Raw genomic sequence first — 24,427 nt, forward strand, 5'->3', positions numbered from 1 at the left:
TTCACTAGTCTTCTTTGCAGTCCACCATATCCTGTGGGAAGCGGGCGGGGGTCAGGCCCCCAATGAAGAGTGTGGTGAAATATTTTATATTACACTGCACTACAGTGCAATCATTTAAATAATTTCAAAGTTGATATCAATCCTGACCCATTACAAAATCAATATAATCGAGCTGTTGCACTGATATTTAATGTTGCATCTTCTGTATCTGCATTAACTTCTGAACACAGATAAGAAATCGGAGTCATTAAAAATGAGACAAAATCAGGTGGTTAGTGTTTCCTTTAGTTTTTTATTAACATACAAAATTACAAAAATTAAAACATTAAATAGGATTTAAGGTGGACTGATCAAATATAAGATAGAATAAATAATATTACAGTATGTCAGTAAGTAGTTTGTACAGTAAGGTGCTATGTTCTCTTCAGTTTGTATCGGACCTGCAGGTCTCCGTCTGGCTGGAGCATCCCAAACCCATAACGACTGGGATTAACGGGGGGCAGTTTAGCCTCAGGGTCACACAGCTCCAGATCAAGATGGGTCAAGGCCAAGAAGACAAATCTAAAGAAAAAAGAGGTAAAAACTGTTTACATCTTTTCAGACATTTCAGTACAGCTGAGGCTGTTTTAACATTTGTACAGGACGTCTGACATTGGCTGTTACGAGTGACTTCTCTCTAATATCCTTCACCTCTGTCATACAGGTCAGTACAGAGAATAAGCAATGGCTGTATAACAGCTTCTTACTTTATGATTGAGAACATAAAAGCAGGACTGAAATGATAAAAAGGGGGGATGTTATGTGAAGATGGCCAGAACGAGTAATCAGGTTGAAATTGCATGGAACTCTTTGATGATGAAAGTATTATTTAGATAAATAATGGAAATATGTTACAAATGATTTTAACACTCACCGTTTAATAGTTGAAACAGCAAACTCTTTCCCAACGCAGCTGTTTTTCCCTGCACCCCAAGGCAAGCTGTAATACTTCAGCTTTTTTCCATCCTTGTAGAATTCATTCTTCACTGTCATATCTTCATTTAGGAAGCGGTCGTACTTAAAAGTCTGTCAAGAGCAAAACATGTGGGCTTCGTTAGCTGTGTGTGTTACGATATCATGAAAACAAGCTTGACTTTTTGGCTATAAAATAGCATTTCACCTCTAACGAGTTAAGACAAATAATAAGAATGAACATTAATAAATAACCAAGCCCTAGTCCTTGACAAATAATTTGTAGGCATTTACCAGCTTATGCCAGAGGAAGTATTATGCCTGTGTTTTAAATCACAGTGTTTAATCATGCCACCTCGAGGCCAGCTTATTTGCCGCAATATAATCACTATAAAGGGGCCCACGTTGGTGCTGTTAATGCATAGATCCTATTCTAGATTAATGCACTTCAAGTACCTGTGGCTCTTGGTGTATCTGTGGGTCCATTTGAGGGCTGAGGAAAGGGAACAGACACACTCTGTCCCCTTGTCTGAGGTGGTACCTCTGTCCATTGGCCATGTCCAGGATCTTGTCCTGCACCACCTCTCTTCTGATCATTACTGCAGCAGTGAGCCGTAGGGTTTCACTCAAAACGCTATCTGCAGAATTGAAAGGACAGCAGAGTGGATGATGTCAGAGGGGTGTCAGTGTGAGTTAAGTCAGCGGTGCCCTCAGGCGTAATTTGGCGATGAACAAACATTGCACAGATACGATTATATGAAAAAGGCAATCAACATTTAATTGGTTCAAAGTTCAAACTGCCATGGCTGCTGTCACTGTTTCAATACACTGCAGTTATTTCTAACAGCTCAAAATGAGCTTTTGTTTCCATCCCACTGGAGCAATTAAACCCCAAGGCAGAAGGGCTCAAGTGAATAACAGAAAAGGCTGCTAGCAGCTGTTACGTACCAAATACAGGTGTGCTGTGCGCTTCCAGCAGGTTGTTCAGGGGCTGCTGAAAGGAAGTATCCCGCCGAGTGGAAAGGCCTCTGATCTCTGACTTAACAGCCTCCATGGCCTCTGGGTGAGTGAGCAGGAAGCCAAGGAGCCAAAAGGCAGCAGGTCCAGCATTACACTGAAACAAACATTGCACGCACACAAACCTTTACATGAGTTTCAGATGAAAAAAAAACAACAGAATTCATTTTGTACGTATAAAGCTAATATATACCTAAAATAGAGATACTTTTGATGATGGCTATTATTTGCTTTCCTCTAATTTCTCTGTACTGCTACTGTGTGAATATGACTGATGTGAGGAGAAGCCAATATGTCACCCCATGCTTTGTAGGCACCTCTGTCAACCACTGTGGGAGACACCTGAGCCTGTCAGACAGTAATTGCTGTGGGTTAGGGGAGCTGTTCTTACTTCTCCTCATCTCAGGTCAACTCTCCATTGACAGGCAGGGCAAATGAGTGAAAGTGACTAGAAGTACATCACACTGTCTTTCTGCCCTCTTAGATCTTCAGATCACCTTATATAATGCCTCAGGTTATAATATGAGTCTGTCCCAACAGCTGCAGATTCTTAAAGGAAAAATACCTGTCATTTTGGGAATTATAATTGATGAGAGAGAAGGAAAAAAACATTTCCATTTGCACACAAAGCAGGTTTTACAGTACAGTTTTTAAATGGAAATTAGCATTAACGGTGATATTAGGTCATTTTTGTTATATAGCTATTCCCATTAATCTATCCATCAATCTTTTCAACCACTTATCCCACTTATAGGGTTGCAAGGGAGTTCAAGTCGACCCCAGCTAACATAGTGGAAAAGGCAGAAAACGAATATACAAAATCAACATGATTTGGACTAAAGGAGGAAACTGAAATCAAGAGAAAACTAATGCAGACAAACTTCACACAGAAAGGCCCAACCACTCAGGAAATTCCAACTAGGAGCCTTCGAACTGTGAGGTAATAGTGCTCACCAGCATGACTCCCATGCCACTCACTTCCCAACTATTCACGGTCCAAAATGCTTTGCTGGCCAGTTATTGGCTTTGACTATATGACTAAATGTGAAAGTGGTGCTGAATAACCTACAGCATTAAAACCACATTTGCTATAATGTTTAGGCCCAACTTGTGCAGCAAAAATAGATCTGACCCATGCCAGGTTATAAACACCGGACCTTGAGGTGTATTGGTGGGGAGGTGGGGTAGCCATTAATCAGGTTTGTTCACTGCAGCCTGTAAATGCGTGATCTCGTTAGGAACTGGCAAATTTCGTTCAGCTTCTTGGATTCTTTGTCATGTTCCTTCACCTATTCATGCCCATTTTTTCACTACTGCTGCATTCAGTGTCCTGGTAGAAGAAGGTATTACTGACTGGGAGTGTTGATAGGGTGTGCTTGTTCAGCATCAGTGTTTGTGTGCACTGTATGTGATAAAGACATGATCCAAAGTATCCCAGCAGAACATTTCGACGTGATGAGAAGCCGGATGTTATTCCCTTCAATTGTCAATGGTCTTAATGTTGCGGCTGATCGGTGTATGTTTCAGTCAATAACATTGATTCCTTGCAAATGGAAAAAGAACAGCATCCTCCAGCTTGTGCAAGACTCATGACGATGCAGGCGGCTTCGGTGAAATCCTAGCATTTACACTTTCCACTGAAAAAACCATCAATCTGCCTGTAACACATGTATAAGCTTCACTCTGGCACCTCTCACCAGTCTCACATTTAATCCTTCTATTCTCTGCAGTGGTGCTCCAGTTTCCATTCAAGACAGAGACTGTGTGCTCCAATATCCCAGCAGACATGATAATGCAGAAATATACGTGGGGACTGGCGGGCTTTCCCAAACATGCACAGCAGGTGTGAGAGCCTGCAGTGTGGGGTCGGGATAGGTTCATCATTGTTAGGATTCCATACATCAGTGTTTAAGGGTGAACAAAGCTTTCTCCAGGGAGAATAACAGGATAACGATGAGGTAAAACTATTACAGCTAAAATGTAGCATAGAGCAACAGCAGAAACAAAGACCAAATACAGCTCACTATCTCCCCCACCTGGCAGCAGTGAGTAGTGACCTCATTGCTCCACCACTGGGACCTGTCTGAACTAGTGAAACACCTTAAATCCCACAGTCACACCTGTGTAAATATTGCTAACAATGGAAACAGTTTATATTAAAGCCCAATAAAACAAAATTAATAATATTTAAGCAAGGTTTCATGGAAGATACTGGTGTTACTGGATAGTGTAAAAGAGAGTTCTGCACTAGAGGAAGTATCCATGGGAGTATCAATGTGAGTCTTTTTAAAATGATTTGCATCCATGCGCACTGGTTAAACAACATTATCAGGCGAATTTGACTCCAGCCAAAAAGAAGAAAAGAAAAAAGAAACAAAAACAAAAGACTGACAGCACACATGCCTGGTATGATGCCTGAAACTGTCAGAAAAAGAGGAAGCAACTTCAGCTGACTAACGCTGTTCTCATTCTCAGTGTTTGCACATGTAATTCTTCACATTCAAGGAATATAGAGTGACGCGGAAAACTGATTCATGGCAACTCCAGTTCAAGTTACATGTTGAAGCAGGTAGCTCTGAGTGACTTGGCCACAGGGAATCTAGCATCTATGATTTCATGTTGGCAAGCTGAACACTGTTGTTTGAAATGGTATTCAAGCAATGGGTGCGGAGGAGTTTTTATGCACTGATGCCACTGTAAGGAATTTGTGGATGTTTATGGTTTGTGTGAGAACGGGAAACAATACAGACAATTAAACAGCTCTCACCTGTGTGGTCCACAACTGTAACAGCAGGGCTTTTTTCTGCATATCTGCATCTATTCCCGCCTGTTGTAGGAAGTCACAGTAACTTTTTTGCCAGGTGCTTGACTCTGACCCTCCCCTCAGCCCGTGCGGGGAAAGCAGTTCCCACAGTCGCTCCTGGGAGTAGCTGACTGCTCTGCGTTCTTCTGTAATCAAACCATCAAACATTTGCATTATGGTGCTGCGCAGATGCAAGTTTAGTTTATACGTTCATCGAACATTTGTTTTATTTTTGTTAAGCTGCAGTGCAACTTACCACGCCTGAGTGAGCCACGAGCCAGTTTGGTGAGAAGACTGTCAAATTTGCGGAACTCTTCATAAGCAGCAGCCGCATTGTCTGTCCTCTGAAAGAACGTAAGATATCCAGCCCTGATAACAACAACAAGAACGGTAAAAACTCTTCTTGTTTGTCACAGGTAAAAGCATAAGAATACCACCATGTTTATCATGTTCTTTTTTAAGGATTAGATGCAGTATTTTTGCTAGGTTAAAATATTATGCCTTACCTAAAAAGAAGACTATAGCAGAGGTCAAAAAGTCCTTCTTGTTTCCACTCTGACCCATTGTGGCAATGCAGGAGCAGGGTGTGAAGGTGAGTGTTCATGGAGCTGCTGAGCTTGGAAAGACTGGAACCTTCAAAATGCCTAAGAAATGCAAATTAAAGATAGTATTAAGATTTGCAACACTGGTTTCAGTCATATAATTTTGTTACTTATAAAGTCGATAAAGACATATTTATTACTGTTCCATCCATCTCCTCTCCGACGTAGGCTCGATGTTTGTCAGCTGCAGACTGAACACCTTTTGTATGACCTGGTTTCTGATCCGGGTGAAATCAAAGGAATCTCTGTCATTCAGCACACTGTCAAATGAGTGTGGGTCCAACAGCACTGTCACACGGAGACCGGCAACACGCACCTGTGAGGACAGATTGTTAGTTTGCTCACCTCACCTATCCCAGAAATGTTCAGGAAAATAGTTTTTAATTAATCAGAACTTACTGTGAATATATCTCCATGTTTTTCTTTCATCCGGGCCAAAAACTTTGCAGCATCTTTCCCAAACTCAATGGCATGTCCCAACCATGGAATCCAACCTTTGTCCAGAGGAGGCTCATTTCTCCGCCTGTCAGTTACACGGAAATTCATATCGCAGCCGCGTTAAAGTTCGCTTCCTTTCACTTTACGTGAATCTGGCACAACAGGTTTGCATTCGCGTGAAGCAATGCCAAAAGGAGGATTTCTTTAGTTAAAAAGACAAGTGGCAAGTCGTCTTCAGTATAAATCACACTATATTTTGCCGTTAAAAGCAACCCCAAATGCTAAACATTCAATTAGTGATACAGCGTTAAAGTAGTGATTTAATATCTACTACTTTTCGTTCATTTTAATACATTTTGATTAGGATTAAATGCGCCAAACTTCAAGAAATAAGTAATCAGTAAAGCTGTAACATTTGGAAAATATGCATTTACACAGTAAACAAGCCTTATTACTATTTTATAATCTGCAAAATCAACATGTTGTAACACTTACCTTCTGCGAGTGGAGAAACGGACAACTAGTATAAGCACTCCAGTAATGACTGACAATAGTGTCCACCACATGGTTCTGTACAGCCTGGCACTCGAACTGCTCCGTGAACAATGTAGTCCATAGCCGCTGGCGACTGGCTTATATCTTTAAGCTCGGCTTAACCGTAACTACCACTTTTTAGGAAGGCGTGGAAAAGGTGTGGCCGGTGACAAACAGTTTTGCGCAATGGCCTACCTCACAAAAAGCGGTGTCAGACACTGCAAAAATCACGCATCACCGACTTCACACAGACAGAAGTGATTTAACCTGACAATTAACCATGTTTACTCTGAGCAGCTCGGCTCAAATGTACACCTTACCGAGACTGCAGCGTGACAGTGTCGCTTTCAAAGAAAAGCCGCTTGTCCGTACATTTCATAGCCGTGACATCACCGAGACAAAGCAGGTCGTGATTCCAAGGTGATGAAAGGAAGCATACTTTAAAGAGGATGTCATAAAGTTAAGGTTAGCAACGACATAGTTCAGTCCCCCTTTGGTATTGAGAAACGTTTATTTTTAGCTTCCTTTAGATGACTTACGGAGAGTCATAGAAACAAGTGGTTTTTGTTGATGACGTGTTTGTGTACCGAAACTAATGATTAATTACCTGTTTTGGAATTAGATGGCTCAGGTGTGTTTTTTCTTCTTTTTTCTTTTCTCGGCGACATCATGTTATTATCATTTTACTACTAAATGACAAATTAAAAATTTAAAAAAAATAAAAATTTAGCAATTTAGTCATTTTTGAACTGGTGAACCTAATTAATTATGAAGAAATTATGGCACTGGTAGCTGGTAATTTGTTGCTTGCTTATTAAACTGTATACCAGCAGAGGGTGTCATAGCTTTACCTTTCATCAGTAGCAACACAAAGTTTCAGTTCCTGTTGGCAAACATTTAAGTGTAATACGAATGATCACATCTGAATCACTGTGAATGAAACTATAAAAACAAAGATGCATTCCTGTTGCTTGCCTTTCAGAAACATGTATGAACTGTATCAAAGAAATGTATGGAGGTTTCCATAATGACGTCAGCAGAATACCTTATCATACACCAAAATAAAAAATAAAGTTATGTTCAACAAAATGTATTAAGGGAAACAAAACAAAAAACAAACAAAATACTCTTGTCCATGTAAAAGGGTTTCAGTCAAGAAAAGGAACTTCTTGTGGAAATCCTGAAGTGAATCTACAAACCAGGGGTTATTTACAAACAATACCTGTTTGTAAATAACTCTTACAACTTGATTATTTGTTAAACCCACAGTGGGCATACACTTGCCATTAGAGTCTTAATGCTGTGATGCAATGTAATAACTCAAGTGATAATAAGAAAACACCAATATTTTACAAATCTGTCAAAACCACATTTAAAACAAACAAAAAAAATAGTGAATTCACTGAACTGAATTCAACTTTTTGTTTTTCCCCAAATTTGAGCAAATCTCGCGTATTGTTCAGCCACTAAAAACATTTTTTCTGTTCAGGAGTGCAGGTAAACAAGTGTAGTTTGACAATTTAATAAAAAAAATAATAATAATAATGTGAAAAATAAACAAACATTATAGCTGCGCGTTAAAATGGTCATTTCAGTTAAAGAGCTTCCACATACTGGTGGATTAGCCATTACAGAAACATAAAACATGATTTTGGTAATACCAAAGTACCAGAGCTGTAATGACCAATACTATGAACTGTTTTGGGGGGTGATTGGGGAAACTTTAGCCTTAATTAAGGATTAATCATATAATGATTTAAGTAAGGCATCTTTATTAGCTTCCTGAAGGACCCTAATCTTTTCTTGGTGGAGCACTGGATGATTATTTTGCCTATAAAGACCTGGATGTCATTAAAGTTTCCTTAGCAGAGTTACACACAAGTTTTTCACATTATTTTCAAACCCACCCAACTTTTAACAGGTACGCAGTCAGTTGGTGAGTAACATTTCCACAGAAAAAATTAGAAATTGCGATTGCATGATAGGGACTGCAGATTTCTCAGGGGCTTTCCACCAAGAGCTCTCTAACAGATTCCCCTCAAAATTTAGTGCAAAGGCAGATGGGGATCTCTTGTCACATACCAAAATGCAGTTTTTTCACAGGCTCGATTATCCCTGTCCTACACACCACTTTACATTGCTCTGAGACAAAAACACATTTTGTCAGAATTAATGATCAAAGATGTTGCACACATTTCCACTCGAGATCATACAGGAAGTCATTTGACAGAAGGTGTCACCAAACTGTGTGAAATGCACTTCTCATAGGGGAAATGCAGAGCAGAGCAACACACTCTCTCTGGGGAAATGTTCTATCACTGTTAATGCAGCAGTGCACACCATGTTTAGTTAGACCAGAAGGTTTTTCTTATAGCCCAACTTTCACCAATTAAAAACAAAGTATGATTTAGCTTGTTTTGTTGACACTTCAAGACTGATAATGCAAAAAAGAAAAAAAAAAGCTCAACACATGGAGATTTTGTTTTGATTAAACTCAGATAAATAAAAATTCTGAATCTGATCTGTTCAGATAGAGATGTTGCACTTGAACGCAACCACAAGGAACAATAGGTGTAGAATTCAAGTGGAAAAGACACGATCTGCTTGGTCTCCTCAGTATTATTTCCTTGGGCAACAACAAGTTCTTGTACTGCATAATTTCCCAGACTCTGACATCAGTTCTAAAACTTTTGAATGCTCTTCTATGCTAAATTCTGTCACATGCAAAATGTTTGGAGGTTTACTTGCACTTGAAGCTTATTTCCAATTCCTCCCACAACATCTCAGCTGGAGTCAAATGTGGGCTTTGACTAGGCCACTAGTCTTGCCACATAATCCAGCATTTCTTCTTCTTTTTGAGCCATTCTTTGGTGGATTCACTAGTGTCTCATTGAAGGCTCCACTTCATCTTTTGGACAGATGGCCTCACATTATCTTTAAGCACTCTTTGCTGTGATTCAGACAGCCGAATCAAGTGCCGCAACTGCTCAATCCTTGAGGCAGGGGAACAAACCCAGACTGTTACATAGTCACTGCCATGCTCACGTGTGAACTGAGCTTCTTCTCCTAAAAATCTGCCTTTGGTTGTTGCCCAAACATGTTTGCTGTTACTGTAGCCAAACAACACTATCTTTGATTTGTCTGTCCCGAGCATATTATTCCAACAGACCTGGTCTTTACAGATATGTTTATTGGCAAACTGTAGCTGGTCTCTGATGATATTTTTAGCCAGCAAAGCCTTTTTCCAAGCACACCTCCCATGCAGGCCACATTTCTGCAGTCGCTTTCTGATTGTAGCCAAAATCACTTTGACACCAACAGTTGCAAGAGTCACCTGCTGATCCTGTGATGAATTTTCTTGTTATTGGAAATTTGTTTCTGCATCAAACACTCCACTCTTGCGGTTGAATTTGCTGGGGTAGAAACACCACTGTGAACACTACTTGTAGATGTTTTATTTTAATAGTACAGCACAGTCTATTTAAAATCATTTGGACTTTTTTTTATTCCTTTGCCAGAACTATATGTTACAATTTTTTTCTTTGAAGCTCTTTAGATAGTGCCAGGTGAGTCTACACACTTCAGTTTCAAAACGAACACCAACCCTTATATGTCAAAGATTTTAATAAGACTTGTTTCACCTGTCAATCTTTAAGAAGCCTGTAATCATTGGCACCAAATGAAGGACCCATGGTTCTAATTCTATGGATTTAAAGGTGTGATAAATACTGAGGTATAAATATACTTTTTCACATGGCAGTCATGTTTTTATTGGCTCAAATGATAGAATTAAATAAAAACGGAAAATCTGTTGACATTTTTTTCATTTTGAGTGACACAGTCTGTAGGCATAGTTTGAAAGAAGATCAAAAATTTGCTCCTCCAAATATTTTATGTCAAAAACACCCACACTTGTACCTACATAACTACGAATGGATGTCATGGGTGCACACTAATGACAAAAATATTGCAATGAGCTCACTGTGGCTCCCACACAACAGAAACCAGTGAGCTGAGTGAACAGAGTTAGATTCCTAATACTGAGATGTGTCCAAGCAGAAGAATATTGTTGTCTTGCACGAGTAGAAAGTCAGTATTTTGGCAAAATGTTGGAGCTTTTGCAACATTACATTTTTAACTCTGTCATTTCCAAGTTCCCTCAAACTGATGAAATCCTATCAAAGTTGTTTCTATATAGTTTTTCTCATAACAAAGACACGTTTTATTGCAGCTGCTCCAAAATGACACAGGACTTTTCTTTTCTTTCTTTCTTTCTTTCTTTCTTTCTTTCTTTCTTTCTTTCTTTCTTTCTTTCTTTCTTTCTTTTTTTTTCTTACTGAGATTCAGAGATTATAGTGCTATGAACCTGGATTTTTTTAAAAGGCAGTGGTTACAGGAAGTCAGAATATTTCATAAGAAAATTTTCACACATGTAGCAAACACTGGGTGTGATTTTCAGGCTGCACAACATGTTCTATTACATCAGTTATAAAAGTGGTGCACAAGACTAAATATAATTTTGTGTTGGATAATTGTTTTGCAAAGTAGTATAAATACTTTTACTTAGCTAAAATGTATAATTGTACTCGAGCAGCTTAAGTAGTGCACAAGTTGTATAATCATAATACTTCTGAATTGCCAAAAGTAAAGACACCTTATAGAATGCCACCTTTCAGAATCATGTACATTGTATTATATTGTCTTTAGTTTTTTAGTTGTTGATTATTTTAATTGCTTATATGTAAATGGGTAGCCTAACGTATACTAATGTAATTTTTCACTTCAGTTCAATTTATATTTAAATAGTGTCAATTCACAAGGCATCTTACACTGTAGAGTAAAGACCTTACAATATATGAAAGAAAACTCAAACTATCAGGCAACTCCCTATAAACAAAAAACATGGTGAAAGTGGGAAGGAAAAACTCCTCTTCCACAGGAAGAAACCTCCCAGAACCCCAATGGCTGTGGGAGCCATCTCCTGTGACCGGTTAGGTGTGAAGGGAAAAAGAAGAGTGCGGAGGAGGACAGGACAAAAGGGACACTGTGGAAGAGAAAACAGAGCTTAATAAATCCGAATCCTGTTTTAAACATTTGTAATAGTGGTATATAAACATGAGAGAAGAAATGCTCAGTGCATCATGGGAAGCATCCCAGTAGCCTAAGGCTATTGCAGCACAATGAAGGAAGGATTCAGGGTCACCTGATTCCAGCTCTAACTATAAACTTTATCAAAAAGGCATGTTTCAGCCTGCAGTCTGTGTGTGAAGTGCAACAATGTCATTAATCTGCTAAATAATAAGAAGCGAAAGGGTTAAAATAGATGCTAATAATAATGCAATAAGTGCATCTAAAATATAGGGAATTACGAGCAGGAAGTAGTATAAGAAATACTTCAATAAAATAAAAGTACTTTAAACCTGTACTTAAGTAAACCAGTCGAGTAAATGTACTCGGTTACAATCCTACTGGTCCTCTGCATACATCGTGTATATAACGTGTATTTTCCTTAATGTTTAGGCTAAGAATATTTGTAATGACAAATCTTTGTTCACCACCGGAGCTATAAGTAAATTGGTTTAAATATAATCACATCTCATTAATCCACGCTGCTCCCTCTGTTCCTGTGCTCTGCAGCCAGGTTTACGCCGCTGATGTTCTCGAAATCCCGATCATCCACAAACAATATTCCCCTCAGCTCCAGACATCTTCTCTGTTATTGGCAAAGGCTTTTCGGTTCACACACAGAAGGAATCTTAAATCATCCATGAAAAGAAAAGTGGTCAGGGAAGAAGGGAGGGAGCTGAGGGAGGAGGAGCCTCGCGTTGACTTTCACATCCATTCAGCCTTTTTTGCTGCAGCATTGAACTTGCAGAGAGAGCGAGAAGGGGTGAAAAAGGGCAGTCTGGACGTGCAGAAGGAGCTCTGTGCTATTATCACTGGGACTACTAGGTTTCCTTGCCGAGGCTTTATGAAATGTAAATAAAAAAGGGGGACCGCTTTGCGATTCACCGAGGAGTGTTGCTGAAGAGGAGGGGCTGGGGACCGAGAGAATAATTATGCACTTTTAGATCGACGTCGCCCTGAACGCAGCGCAGCAACATCGCAGAACCTCAAGTGCGTTTAATCTCCGAAGTTGTGTGTGTCAAGCGGGCGATGATTCACGTCTGATTGTTGCTGTACTATATGGAGAGGACTGCACAAGGGCTAACGCTGCATCGTGGCTACTGAGATTCCTGCCTGAGGATTGCACAATCTGTTCTCCCCAAAAATGTCATCTCAGGCGAAAGTCAAGAAGGACAAAGAGATTATTGCCGAATATGAGACCCAAGTGAAAGGTTGGTAACGTGCAGGCCCGAGCGTATTGTTATTGTCTGTGTGAAGGCACAATTGCGTAACTTTACCACAAGCTTTATTTGGCTTCAGTGTGCAGTCTTGTGGGCTGGGACAGATTGTATAGTTGTATGCGAGTCATTTGTTTTCACCATAAAAAACGTCTTTTAGTTCATGGCATTCAAGCGTTAACTCCAGTTATCCATCTGGGGTGAGGTTATTACTTGAAATTACCTTGGGTTAACCGGTATCTGTGTTACTGATGAGTGTCAGGGTTGTGGCATGCCTAATCTGTATATATATGTGGCAGCTATTAGACCGTCATAATTTGTTTAAAAGTGAAGCTGTTTTATTTGTTTTGTTTTGTTTTTTTCTTTTTTATAGTTCTACCAATCAGGTAACCTGAGATTTTTCCCCATATGTATTCATTTAAACATGCAAATATGTCTAGTAAAAAGCCAAAATTAAATGATACGGTGTTAGTCCTTGTCATTAAAGGGCAGTATATTTATGAGTGAGTTTTCCCGTCACACTGTAAGGATAAGGAGTGATTGCTCAAGAAGGTCACACAGCCAACAGTTCAGAAAGTCCATAAATAATGTATGCTGTCCGTATGAATTATGAACCATGAAAGGATTTCACTGTCTGCCACTAAATATGTGACTGGGTAAACCACCCAGAGAGAGAAAGAGAGAGAGGAGAGGCAGGAACACTGATGCTGGATTGGAGCAGACAGTGCAGGTTGTAAATGGGTGGGATATCCTCCCAGCCATTTAGAGATAACTTCAGACGGTACTAGGTCTCAACGCTTGATGCATCAGCTATCAGGGAAGTAGTTTTATGTAAGGCTACCGCAAAGACAGGACAGCTTCCTTGTACCATAGGTTGATATTTTTCAAACTAGGTAGAACTGGAAAGGTCATTCAACTAGTTGATCAGTCCACTGAGAAAAAAAATAAAAAATAAAAAATTGAACTGAGATACTAATGCTTGTCAGATAAATATGTGCAAACCTAGTAAGACATTTCAGTTTGGGTCTGGTTTCATAAATATTAACTATAGGCTATACTTTAGCTAATTAACTTGTCATACTGCACGTACATTGTCCAGTAGCAGGCATTGTTCTGTCACTGCAGCACCAAAATAAGCTTGACTATTTTGGTTATGCGACAAGGCAGTGCGGAGCTAAGCACTTTTGCCTCACAGCAAGAAGGTCCTGGATTTAAATCCAGCGTGGGGCCTTGGCGTGTGGAGTTTCCCCTGTGTCTGTGTGGGTTCTCTCCAGATTCTCTGGCTTTCTCCCACAGTCCAAAGTCAGGCATGCGGTTAGGTTAATTTGTGATACTAAATTGACCATAGGTGTGAATGTGAGCATGAATGGATGTCTGTTTCTCTGTGTTAGCCATGCGACAGATTGACTCACGACCTGTCCAGCTTGTAGGCTGCCTCTCACCCCATGAAGGTTGGATAAGCCCAACATCCACAACCCAGAACTAGATAAGTTGAAAAAAATGGTTGCATGGACAGATATTGTAATTATAGGCCTCACTACACTTACTTTGATGAGATTTCGATTAGACGATCAGTAGTACTTTGAAATCTGTACAGTAAGTTAGCGATAGCAGATGGTTTGCTGAAAGGAGCAAATAGCTAAGCTTATACTACAAGCCCCATTCACCCGGTCACACATATTCACAAAACCACTTTCTTCTATACCTAAACTCCAGTCTCCCTTTTTTGCCAGAATTAAACCTAAACTAAGTCCAACATTGATTTTTTTCATCATTTCATCTTTGTTTGAAATGTTAAACTATGATTGTTTTAGGCAATTGATTTTTTTTATGTCTTGATATAGGACTACTTTGACAGCATTAACTGGTGTTTAACTAAATGAATGTTTTAATTTCACACTGGACCCCAGCAGACATTAAACTCATTAATTTTCATGACATTATCATTATATACTAGGAATATGCTAATTTATCAGCTTTACCACATCAGTAGTGGTTAGCTGACTTATTGGATGTTTATTAACATTTTGGCTAAAAATACTGGCCAATATTATATGTTCAGGCCAGGATTTGTTGTTGTTGTTTATGGTGTTATTTAGTTGTTGTTTATTTTCTTTGGTGACAAAATGCTTAAAGACAGTGTGATAAAGACACATTATTTTTCATAAAGAATATTTCTTTATGTGTTACAGAAGGAGGATTTTTTTAAAAAGGAAAACAAAATAAACAAACACAATCATCTACACTGGTTATCAGTTGAGAGCTTATCTTAAACGCTGGTATCAGCCCAAAATTTGACCCAGAATGCTTCTTGTTATATACACACATTAGACCTCATTGCTGTTCTACGTGGAAATGTCAAGAGCTTATTAGCATGTGTCTGGAATGAAGAGTATGATAAGCATTTTCAGTCAGAGGTGTGGTGGAGTTTCTCCTTGTCGCTATCTTTGTTTGTTTGTTTGACTCCTGCACTCGTATTCACACGCTCTTCCTCCGGTCTACACATCAGCTCTGCAGTTGTTAGAGCGCCGTCGTCTCGATTTCAGGAAAAGCTTTTAAGCTGACATCTTAAGCTCATTTGCAAACTGAGCTTGGATCGGTTCGGAGCTGTGGGAGCTTTATTCTGACACTGACACTGGCCTCCAATAATGCTGAATGGCTGATTGCACAGCAGTTCAACACACAAGCCTAATGCACTTTGTGGCATTTTTCAACATGCCACATTTCAGCAGACGGTTAGGTCTCAGTTACAATTTACGTGGGAGTTTATGTTTTCAAATCACCTAGAATGTGCTATAAAATTATAATTATTATTAAATATTTCTTTATACTGTTTATAGTATTTCCTTATTCAACTGAATATTGTTGTTCTACAGTGTGTAGCTGAGCACCCTGAAGTGTCTCTAGGCTTTTGTCTAATCTGACACTAAAACACAATTAAATGAGGGGATGCCCCTGTCATGTATCATTCTGGACCTCTAGTAGTAAAGCCCATTATCTTTAATGCAATTTGATCAGTTTGGAGTCTTATGCACTAATCGCTGTAACAGTCTATAACACAAAACCTTTGCAAGATGTGCTGTTGCTATGCTACTACAGAATGAAAAGCAGAGTAGAGTAATATGAAGTTGAAACGCTTGTGACATTTTTGTTTACTGACAATGCATTTGTAAGAACACAGGTGTTAGTATAAGCTCTCTTACTGACCCCATATTCACTGCAGATATGCATTCTGCGGGGAACATCCAGACATACCCCCTTCTGGGTATTCATCAGATTGAAAGAATGCACAGAATGATGCTGTCTGAAAATGTCAGCACTGCATCGCGACAGTGAAACGATATCTTTGTTGCCTGTTTGTTGGTTTCATGTATTAAATGCTGTGTTGCTGTGCTGACGGTTGAGTTGTTACCCAGTTTAAAGTGAAAATTGCTTGGAACTCTGATGTTTCCTGGCCTTTGGCTGCACAAACTGTAAGGAGAAGTAATGAAAGCTCAAGCAAATAGATTATAGAGTCATGCTATAGCTATTATTACATTTAGAAGACACATGTCCACAGAACACAACCTTGATTTGTACCAAATTATGTCAACGTGTCACTCTGGGTTAGACTTTGTATGACTAGCCATGCATGGCTAACTAACCCCAGAGATTGCTGCTGGCCATCGCAGTAACTGTACTAAGCTAGCTTGAATGGGATATGAGGGTGGCGGTGACTATGAGATATTTGTTCCTTTATCCTGCAGTGATGCAGGAGCTCAAATAGGGGGAAATTATGGTTCAGCTGTGGTTGTGCATTGGCATTTCGTGCCAATGCACAACCACAGCTTCACCTACCTGCACAGAGCGTCTGTTGTCAGATGGGGGCAGTGACAAAAAATGTGTTACAACCACTCTGTGAGCTATTCCTGCACGTGCTGTTGTTGGTCAGCAACAGAAAAGGCCAAAGTTTTAACATACAAAGAGCTGAAATGAAAACAAGTGTTAAAACAAAGTGTCGACTGTAGGCACCGTCTATAATTTACATACTATATTTTTTCTTTTTTTTCTCTCTTCATCCATTCATGGTGAATGATGTTGCCCCCAAATGTTGGTCCTTGTTCTGGCCCGCATGTTAGCCAAAAAGCATTTTGCTGTACTTATTGTCTCCTACCACACCACACCACAACTGTGCTCCGGTTGCACCAGTGGTGCAAAAAATACAGTATGAAAAATATAGACAACAGTTGCAGTGGACAGCTTTAATTGTTTGTAACACTCAGTTTCAGTTCAGCCCTCAGTAGTTCAAGCAAGAACCCACAGACTGGTTAGGTGACATATTTTTAACACAACCAGGTAGACAGGGTGTCTGAAGCTGCCACCACCACCACTAACCCATAATTTCTCCGTTCATCTGATGCACAGTATCATGCACATTAAGCACTGTGCAGTTGGGATTTTGGAGGACTGCTGGGGAGCAAGTCTGCATTGGTTAAAAACCCCATCTCAAAAGGCAAATACATACACAAATAGACACCATTGCGATACCATAAATTAGGAATAATTTGTAGAGCTACAAGGCAACAAGCAAAGATGCCCCCAAATTCAGGTTGGGTTTGCTGTCTGTGTACTCTGTAATTTCTCTATGATGCAAGCAATTATACAAGATTTCTTTATTTAATTAAGCTGCAGGGTTACCATCTAAGTCTCTGTAAGCAATTATTTTTTGCTGAAAATGCTTGGTAAAGTTACCGCTGGGTCTCTGGATGTTAACCATATGGTTTAGAAGGGAAATAGCTACAAATGTCCTATTAGTGAATTTCCACAAGCCTTTAGGTGTGGAACATTTTATTCACTTTGGCTGCACACTGTTCACATGCAGAGGAACCGGTAAAGCATGTCTGGCTCAGTATTTTATGGCTCTTGTGTCACCAGTGAAAAGATAGAAAAGCGTCAGATTTAGAGAGCTTTTGACGCTTTTTTCAATGTATATAATTGAACTCCTTGCTAGCTCTGTGTAATTATGCATTACACTGCAAAGGCTTGAATGATTCATCGAAAGTACTGCAGTATTGCACAGTCCCTAGTAACAGTTTAAGTTCTAAAAATAACATGCTCACAGGAGAGCAAGTGCAAATATCACGAGTCTGTTTGATGTTTCCTTTATAAATTTGTGCAGTGAAATCAATTTACATCAACTCATTATATTGTTTGCTCGCTCTTTAAACTCTCCCCGTGCGATTAAAATTATTTCAGTCACAGAGGCCCACAAATTGTGCTGTTCAGTGGTCTATTTTAGCACATAACCATTCCTTCTGTTCTGAACCCGATTGCTGTCTCATTCATCATCACAGGCTGTTTGTTGAGTATTTCGAAGCAGAGTAAGTTGCCCTTGTCCTTGGCCATTATGCTAAACAGACTGACTGCTGCGACTGTCAGAACAGGGAACTGGCCTGCTCTCATTGAAATGCCTCCAGAGGCATGTAACCAGGCAACTGGGCAACTGTGGGGACCGCGAGGGGTACATCTCCAGATAGCAAGGGACTACATATTTACACAGATTTTCTCACTCTCGCTCACTCATTCACATTTTCACACACAGTCGTTTGGGGGAAGATTTAAAAAAAATAAATAAAAACCTTTTATTCTAGATACAGGAGCACCATTTAGATGCTAACAAATGGCCTTTTCTTCTGCTGAGCAATCTTTTCCATTGATAAATTTATACAAAGTGTCTTTCAGTGCTCAGGATCTTATGCATGGTTGTAACAGTCTGTCATAGTGGAATCTTCAGCCATCTCAGCTGTATCTTGTTGTCTTGTACAAAGAGAAGCGTTGTTTACCCCGCCCCCTTTGTAGTCGTATGACTGATTAATCCAGAGATGTAAATTTACCAGTGATTCAGTTCAGCGTGGTGTATGATAAAATAACTACTGCTCTCTCTGAGATGTGTGATAATGCAGGCGAAGGCTGGGCAGGAAGTTAACATGGTTGTTTATCTGCTTTCAGCAAAATTACGCAGCACTAAAAATTTCCTCAGCAAAATTCTGCAATACAGAGTGATAGTTACAAGGAGGCTATGATTAAGATTTAACGAAACATAAAAGTGCTACATAAGAGCTGTTTATTGTTTTCAGCGTCCGTTCTAGCCAACTCCTATGGATGCGTGCTGCTTTTTTGTATGCACATTGGCAGTAGCAGGGTATTTAAACACAGCCCTCAGTCCTGACATGATATATGGTTCACAGTCAGCAGCCTCTTAACCTTCGGATTTATGACAGCCTTGCCATAAACTGTACTTGGAAGACATAAAATGTGATTTGTTTTCCTTTTTAGTGTTAATGTAAGACTGTAAAGGAGATTTTATTGTTTTATTTGATGTTTTTATTACCTGAAATCCAAGAGGTATTCAGGAATAACCAGTTGGAATACCAGTAGGGCTCTGTCTGGTTATGGTGGGGGTAAGTCATTAAAATATGGCCACAGAGAAGAAGTTCAGGAAGGTAAATAATTATATTAGCTTTAGAGTAGAAAAACATGTCTGAATATCTCCTGAAAATTGACTGGCATACTCAGTATAAAAATCTAAAGCTTGTACTAATACTGCTCCTCTATAAAACATCCAATATTGTCCCAGCTGTATTTATAAAAAAGGACTGAAATACATTTATCCCTAATTCTCATTTTCAATGAACAGAATCAGACTTTCCAGATGTCATGAAAAGAAACCACAGTAATCTTATAATTGTAAGAATGCCTACGATTTGTTTTCTCAAGTCAAACTTCTCTTAAGGCTCGCTCAGCACAATGCATTTTGAGAAGCTGACCTATTTTATATTTTCTCTGCTGTCTGCTGTAATCATCAGACTTGCATCTCATATGCACGTGTCCTACCCCAGCATTTGGTCCCCCCCACCCCACATGCACACCACCACCTCATTCACCACGCGCACAAACTCAGACAGCAGACAAATACAGTTTGACGTCCGGTTTTATCCAATTGTGACGACTTTGCTCTTTTATTAGTGCCTGCGCTAGCTTGATTGTATCCTTACATATTTGTGTTTACATGCTTTGCTCAATCCACTGTGGAAAGATTGTGGGTTTAATATTGACCTGCAGCCCTGTTTGGCAGACAGAAGTAAGGCCCAGCATGCAAGCCTGATCCCCCAGAGAGGCGGTATTTATTCTGAACATAGTCTCCCTTTTTGATATGCAGAGATCCGTAACCAGCTGGTGGAGCAGTTCCGCTGTCTGGAGCAGCAGTCCGAGTCCCGGCTGCAGCTGCTGCAGGACCTGCAGGAGTTCTTCCGCAGAAAGGCCGAGCTCCAGCTTGAGTACTCCAGAGGCCTGGACAAACTGGCTGAGCGCTACTCCTCCAAGATCCGCTCCTCCAGAGAGCACCAGCACTTCAAGTGAGTCCAGCCAAAGACTTTTACACAGTGGAACATTTGTATCCAATGTGTCTGACTGGTAAACAACCGCCACATATTTGATGCTGATCGCTACACAGACAGTTAAAACAGAGACAAAGGAAAAAGAGAGAAGGGATAAACAGAAAATTTTAAAAAAGAAACGGAGGGGGGATGAAAGCAGAAGAAATGACCTGAAATGAAGCCAGGGCCAAGGAAGCTTGTGGCCTCAGGCTGCTGTGTTTTTTTCCAACTAGGTCAGACTCTTTACCACCACCCCCCTTTCTTTTCTCTGTGGCTGTCATTTCATTTCCATTCTCGAACAGCTTCTTCATGCCAGAGTGCTACTCAGATACTCATATTTTCTCAATGGATGCAGAAAATAAATCACAGCTTCATTTAGAAATCTAAAGAACCAGACAATAGGGGTTATTTTACTCGGGTTTTCTTAAATGGCTTAAGCTGTTTGTATGTGGGAGATTACTGGTGATGAAACAAGCATACCCTGCAGTGTGCTGAGAAGCCACTTCCTCTCTCTTCAAACCAGCCTGCAACAGACTCTTGACTTTCAGATCGAGATCTGTAGTTCTGATTGTGTATGCTGCCCACTGCCATTGCCAGTCCTAGCCAAAAACCCCCCCAAAAAATTAACAATCAAAAAAGATTTTAAAAATAACAGTTAAAAATAGAGAAAAAGGTGCCTTTACTTAATTTGACAAATGAAAGACTATCTGTCATAGCAATGATTAGCAATATAGAAAATTACAGCATAGGCATCCATTCATGTGACCTAGCTGTGTAAGTCAGGCATAACTAACTCGTTGGTTTATTCAGGAGAGGTCTTTCCAGCTCTCTTTCAGTCTCTCCAGCCAATTGGACAGGAAGCGTAATCATGGTGGAGAGCTCCACCACTGACACATTGATAAATGGAGCATACCCTCAAAGGGAGACCCCTATTAGGAAAAAAAAAACCCCTCATGGCTTCTCTCATCCCACTGTCCCAGATTTCCCCCTGTCACAATATATTGTTATCACTATATCTGTCTGTCCAAAGCTGGATTCCTTACTTGTAGACTCCATCGAAATGACTGGATGAAGTCTCAGTCATTATTAATACTGTGTGGTCTTCTCTGTTGGAGTCTTAGAACAAGCTCTGCACTCTCACTTTGATAGTTTATTTCAAACAGCGAAAACTTATTGCCCACTTTTTTCTTATCAGTCGTCCTTTCATATTTTAATTTGCAGCTACTAAAAGGGCTATCAGGAGAACATCGGGGGACATTTTCAAAACCTATACCAAAGTGCTACTTGTGAGAAAATTCAAACCGTTCTATGTTTCAAAACGCTGTTTTTGGTGTCGTTTGTAGCAGTTAGTAGGTGCGCTGTGTGTTTCACTGTCACTAAACTGTAATTCATATGAGGGTGGCGTTCTCCTAAAGGTGTTGTGAAACAAATATTGTTGTACTTGTTATAGTTGTACAACAATGGCACATAAAGTGTCCTGAAAACTTGACGAGCAGCCAACAGGCAAACATTGGCAGTCAGGTCAGCACCATCCCATGTCCTGGATCAAACAACTGCTCTGCTTGAAAGGAGTGCCTATAGGGAAAGGACAGCTTGTTTATGTTCTTTTCAAAGAGTTACAGGATGAAAAGAAAAGCAAAAAGAAAAAGCTGATGACCAGTACTCAAAATTACCTTTAGAACCACACATCTAGTGTTCACTGAATCCTCATCAGAAATATTCTCAGTGGATTTGTGGCTTTCAAGATGCCATTCTTAAGAAAGGGAAACAGGTAGGAGCAGCTGATATATGCCTAATTACACACTGGACTGAAAATCAGTAGCAACAGATCATATGGAATGGTAGTTCAAATCATAGTAAGTATGCACAGAAGAGATCAGCAGAGAGGAAAACAGTGAGTGACTACCACTATCAAAAAACACAAGTAAAACATGGTGGACTCTGTCATGCATTTCAGCTTGTTAATATTGATGGAATTATTAATGCAGAAATGTACAGTCTGATTTTGGAAAGTGCCAACACCTTCATTTTTCAGGATGAAAATGATCTCAAACACACTGCCAATGCAGTAAATGCATATCTGGATAGAATGGATTTGCAGAGCTTGGACCTCAGGCTTAGTATTTTTATATATGATTGCGCATATTTTATTAATAATAATAATAATAATAATAATGATAATGTAAAAAAATATAAAGCAGTAAGGGGTCGCTAAAGATTGGCACAGCACTGTAAGATCAGAAACCTTGCCTGGTCTAATGAACCAGTGAGTCTTGATTGTGGCTTTGGCACTGGGATAGTAGGGTCAGGTTTTTGGCATATCCTTTTAGCACCCTTTATGCCCATGTGGGGTGGCTGTCGCTCAGGAGGAAGTGCAGGCCATCTACTAATCGGTCCCTGGCTGCTCCAGTCTACATGCCAAATATCCTTGGGCAAGATACTAACCCCAAGTTGCTTTCCAATGCATAGGAAGAACTTGCATAGAAAAAGCATAGCAAAAAGTGCTTGTGTGAATGGGTGAATGAGGCAGGTGGGGAAAGCATCTTGAGTGTTCAGAGCAGAAGAGCGCTATATAACAACCAGTCCATTTACCATTTTCTGATGGCTGCTTCCACCAGGATATCGTGCTCTTCCATATCATGTCAATATGGACCAAAGATTTCGGAGGAATTTTTCCAGCGCCATGTTGAATCTATGCCTTGAAGAATCAAGGAAGTTACGAAGACAAAAAGACACATTCAACACAGTACTAGCAAAGTGTACCATATAAAATGGCCAGTCAGTGTATAATACTGATTATGAATGGTACTGAAACAATGCAGTGGTTACGCCTTGGAAAAAAAAAGACAATGAAAATGGAAACATGTTCATGTTCAGTTCGTGTGTATGACAGAGTTCATTTTTTTCCCACTGAAACAACTTAGGAGTTTAAAAAATAGCACAACAAAAAAGGTTTTGGACAGTCTTAGATTACATTTCAGCATTGTTTTGGATGCACTGAGGGAGCTGGAGAGGGCCTATAGTGCCTTTCTTCTCCTTTGTTATAGTGCAGAAATGAGCGCTAGCTGAAGATTAGAGTGAGCTTCGCCAAGGCAGAAAAACAGCTATAATTCACTTCAAAAAGAAAATGAAAGCATAAATACAATTCTCCACGGATGAAACTGATCAAAGTTTTGCAGCAGTTGAGAGAAAACAAGTCAGGACTACTCTTTCAGTGTGATCTTCAAAACCAAGATTAGAGTCAAAAATAACTTCCGTATTTTTGATTCACACTGAAAACGAAAAAGCTGCTGTGGATCAGAAAAAGTGCAGCGGGTCCACCACAAGAAAAAGCATCTTTAATTTGGGGTTATTTACTGGAACTAATTGCACAGACAACTGAACCAGACATCGTGTTTTAAGAAAAGTCATATTTTTGAAGCTACACAGTATTAAGAGCATATATTACTGCCATGGGATTTCAGCCATGGAAGGATATGTAAGGCTTCTAACTTTACTTGGTGATCGCAGCAAGCAATAAGCAATGATCTAGAATGTAACACTAAGAGATAGAAGAGATTATGCGACACATCCGATATGACTGTACATTTTCACATGTGTATGTTTAGCACTTTTTCAGTCACTATTTGTGACTCTTATTCAGCATGAGTGGTTTCTGTGCAGTCTACTTAAAAGCTAGAGTCTTAAGAGAGATGGTTTTTAACTTGCTGTTTGACTGATAAATAATAGTACTGGGCAGGAACCCACTTGAATAAATTAAAATGACTGTGTAAACTTATCAGTGCTCAGTCTTGGGTGACGTGTCAGTGGTTTCTTATTTGAAAAACTTTGGTATTTCACTTTCCATGGGTGACTTAATTCTAAAAATGAGGGCGTTTCTTGACTTGGGGTGTAAAAACGTATAACTAGCATGACTTTATAACTCTACAAAGGGTAGATTTTAGTGCAGCATATTGCTGATACAAACTGAGGTCATCATCTTATTAGACATGGTTGTTTAAAGCACTTATTTTGCTACCTGGGGTTTTAGTGCTGGTTTCTACTAATGACACACTTTGCAGCATGCTGGTATAATCATGATGCATTAGGTCCCCCATTAAATTAAGACGAAATGGGCAACTTTTCACATTAAATTCACTGGGAGTTTTCTAATGCTTTCCATCTTAGTTGATAATGTGTTTTTTTAGAAGTTATGAAAATGGTGATCTTAGCCTAAATGTCCAAACTCTTCCTTTTGCTCAGGTTGTGGCAAAAAGTCTTCTGTGGTTACAAATCGGACTGATTGTCTTTTTCACATCCCCAAAGAAATGCAAACTGTGAAAT

General features: G+C 39.7%; 2 protein-coding genes across 6 annotated transcripts in view; one reads left to right on the forward strand and one right to left on the reverse strand.

Moving 5' to 3' along the window:
- Positions 1-272: 272 nt before the first annotated feature.
- On the reverse strand, positions 273-6,765 carry ptgis (prostaglandin I2 (prostacyclin) synthase). The gene is made up of 10 exons (XM_003448401.5): positions 6,307-6,765; positions 5,773-5,896; positions 5,514-5,689; positions 5,278-5,415; positions 5,028-5,140; positions 4,736-4,917; positions 1,900-2,065; positions 1,408-1,589; positions 914-1,065; positions 273-561 (listed from the first exon to the last, which is right to left on the reverse strand). Exons 1-10 carry the CDS (start codon positions 6,375-6,377, stop codon positions 414-416), a joined length of 1,452 nt encoding a protein of 483 aa, XP_003448449.1. The 5' UTR covers positions 6,378-6,765; the 3' UTR covers positions 273-413.
- A 5,369-nt stretch (positions 6,766-12,134) lies between these two features.
- LOC100703081 (SLIT-ROBO Rho GTPase-activating protein 3) overlaps positions 12,135-24,427 on the forward strand; it is a 36,589-nt gene continuing 24,296 nt past the window's right edge. For 2 of the 5 annotated variants that reach the window (XM_005453538.4, XM_005453539.4), the window contains exons 1-2: positions 12,172-12,683; positions 19,888-20,083. In XM_005453538.4, coding sequence (XP_005453595.1) covers positions 12,617-12,683; positions 19,888-20,083 — 263 coding nt within the window. In that variant the 5' untranslated portion in view covers positions 12,172-12,616. Of the gene's footprint in view, positions 12,684-19,887; positions 20,084-24,427 lie in introns of all 5 variants that reach the window. The other 3 variants (XR_001224693.3, XR_002062223.2, XM_005453540.4) reach the window with 3 other exon arrangements.

This window comes from Oreochromis niloticus, linkage group LG5 (assembly GCF_001858045.2).
Source record: "Oreochromis niloticus isolate F11D_XX linkage group LG5, O_niloticus_UMD_NMBU, whole genome shotgun sequence".
In the NCBI taxonomy this organism is placed as follows: Eukaryota; Metazoa; Chordata; class Actinopteri; order Cichliformes; family Cichlidae; genus Oreochromis; species Oreochromis niloticus.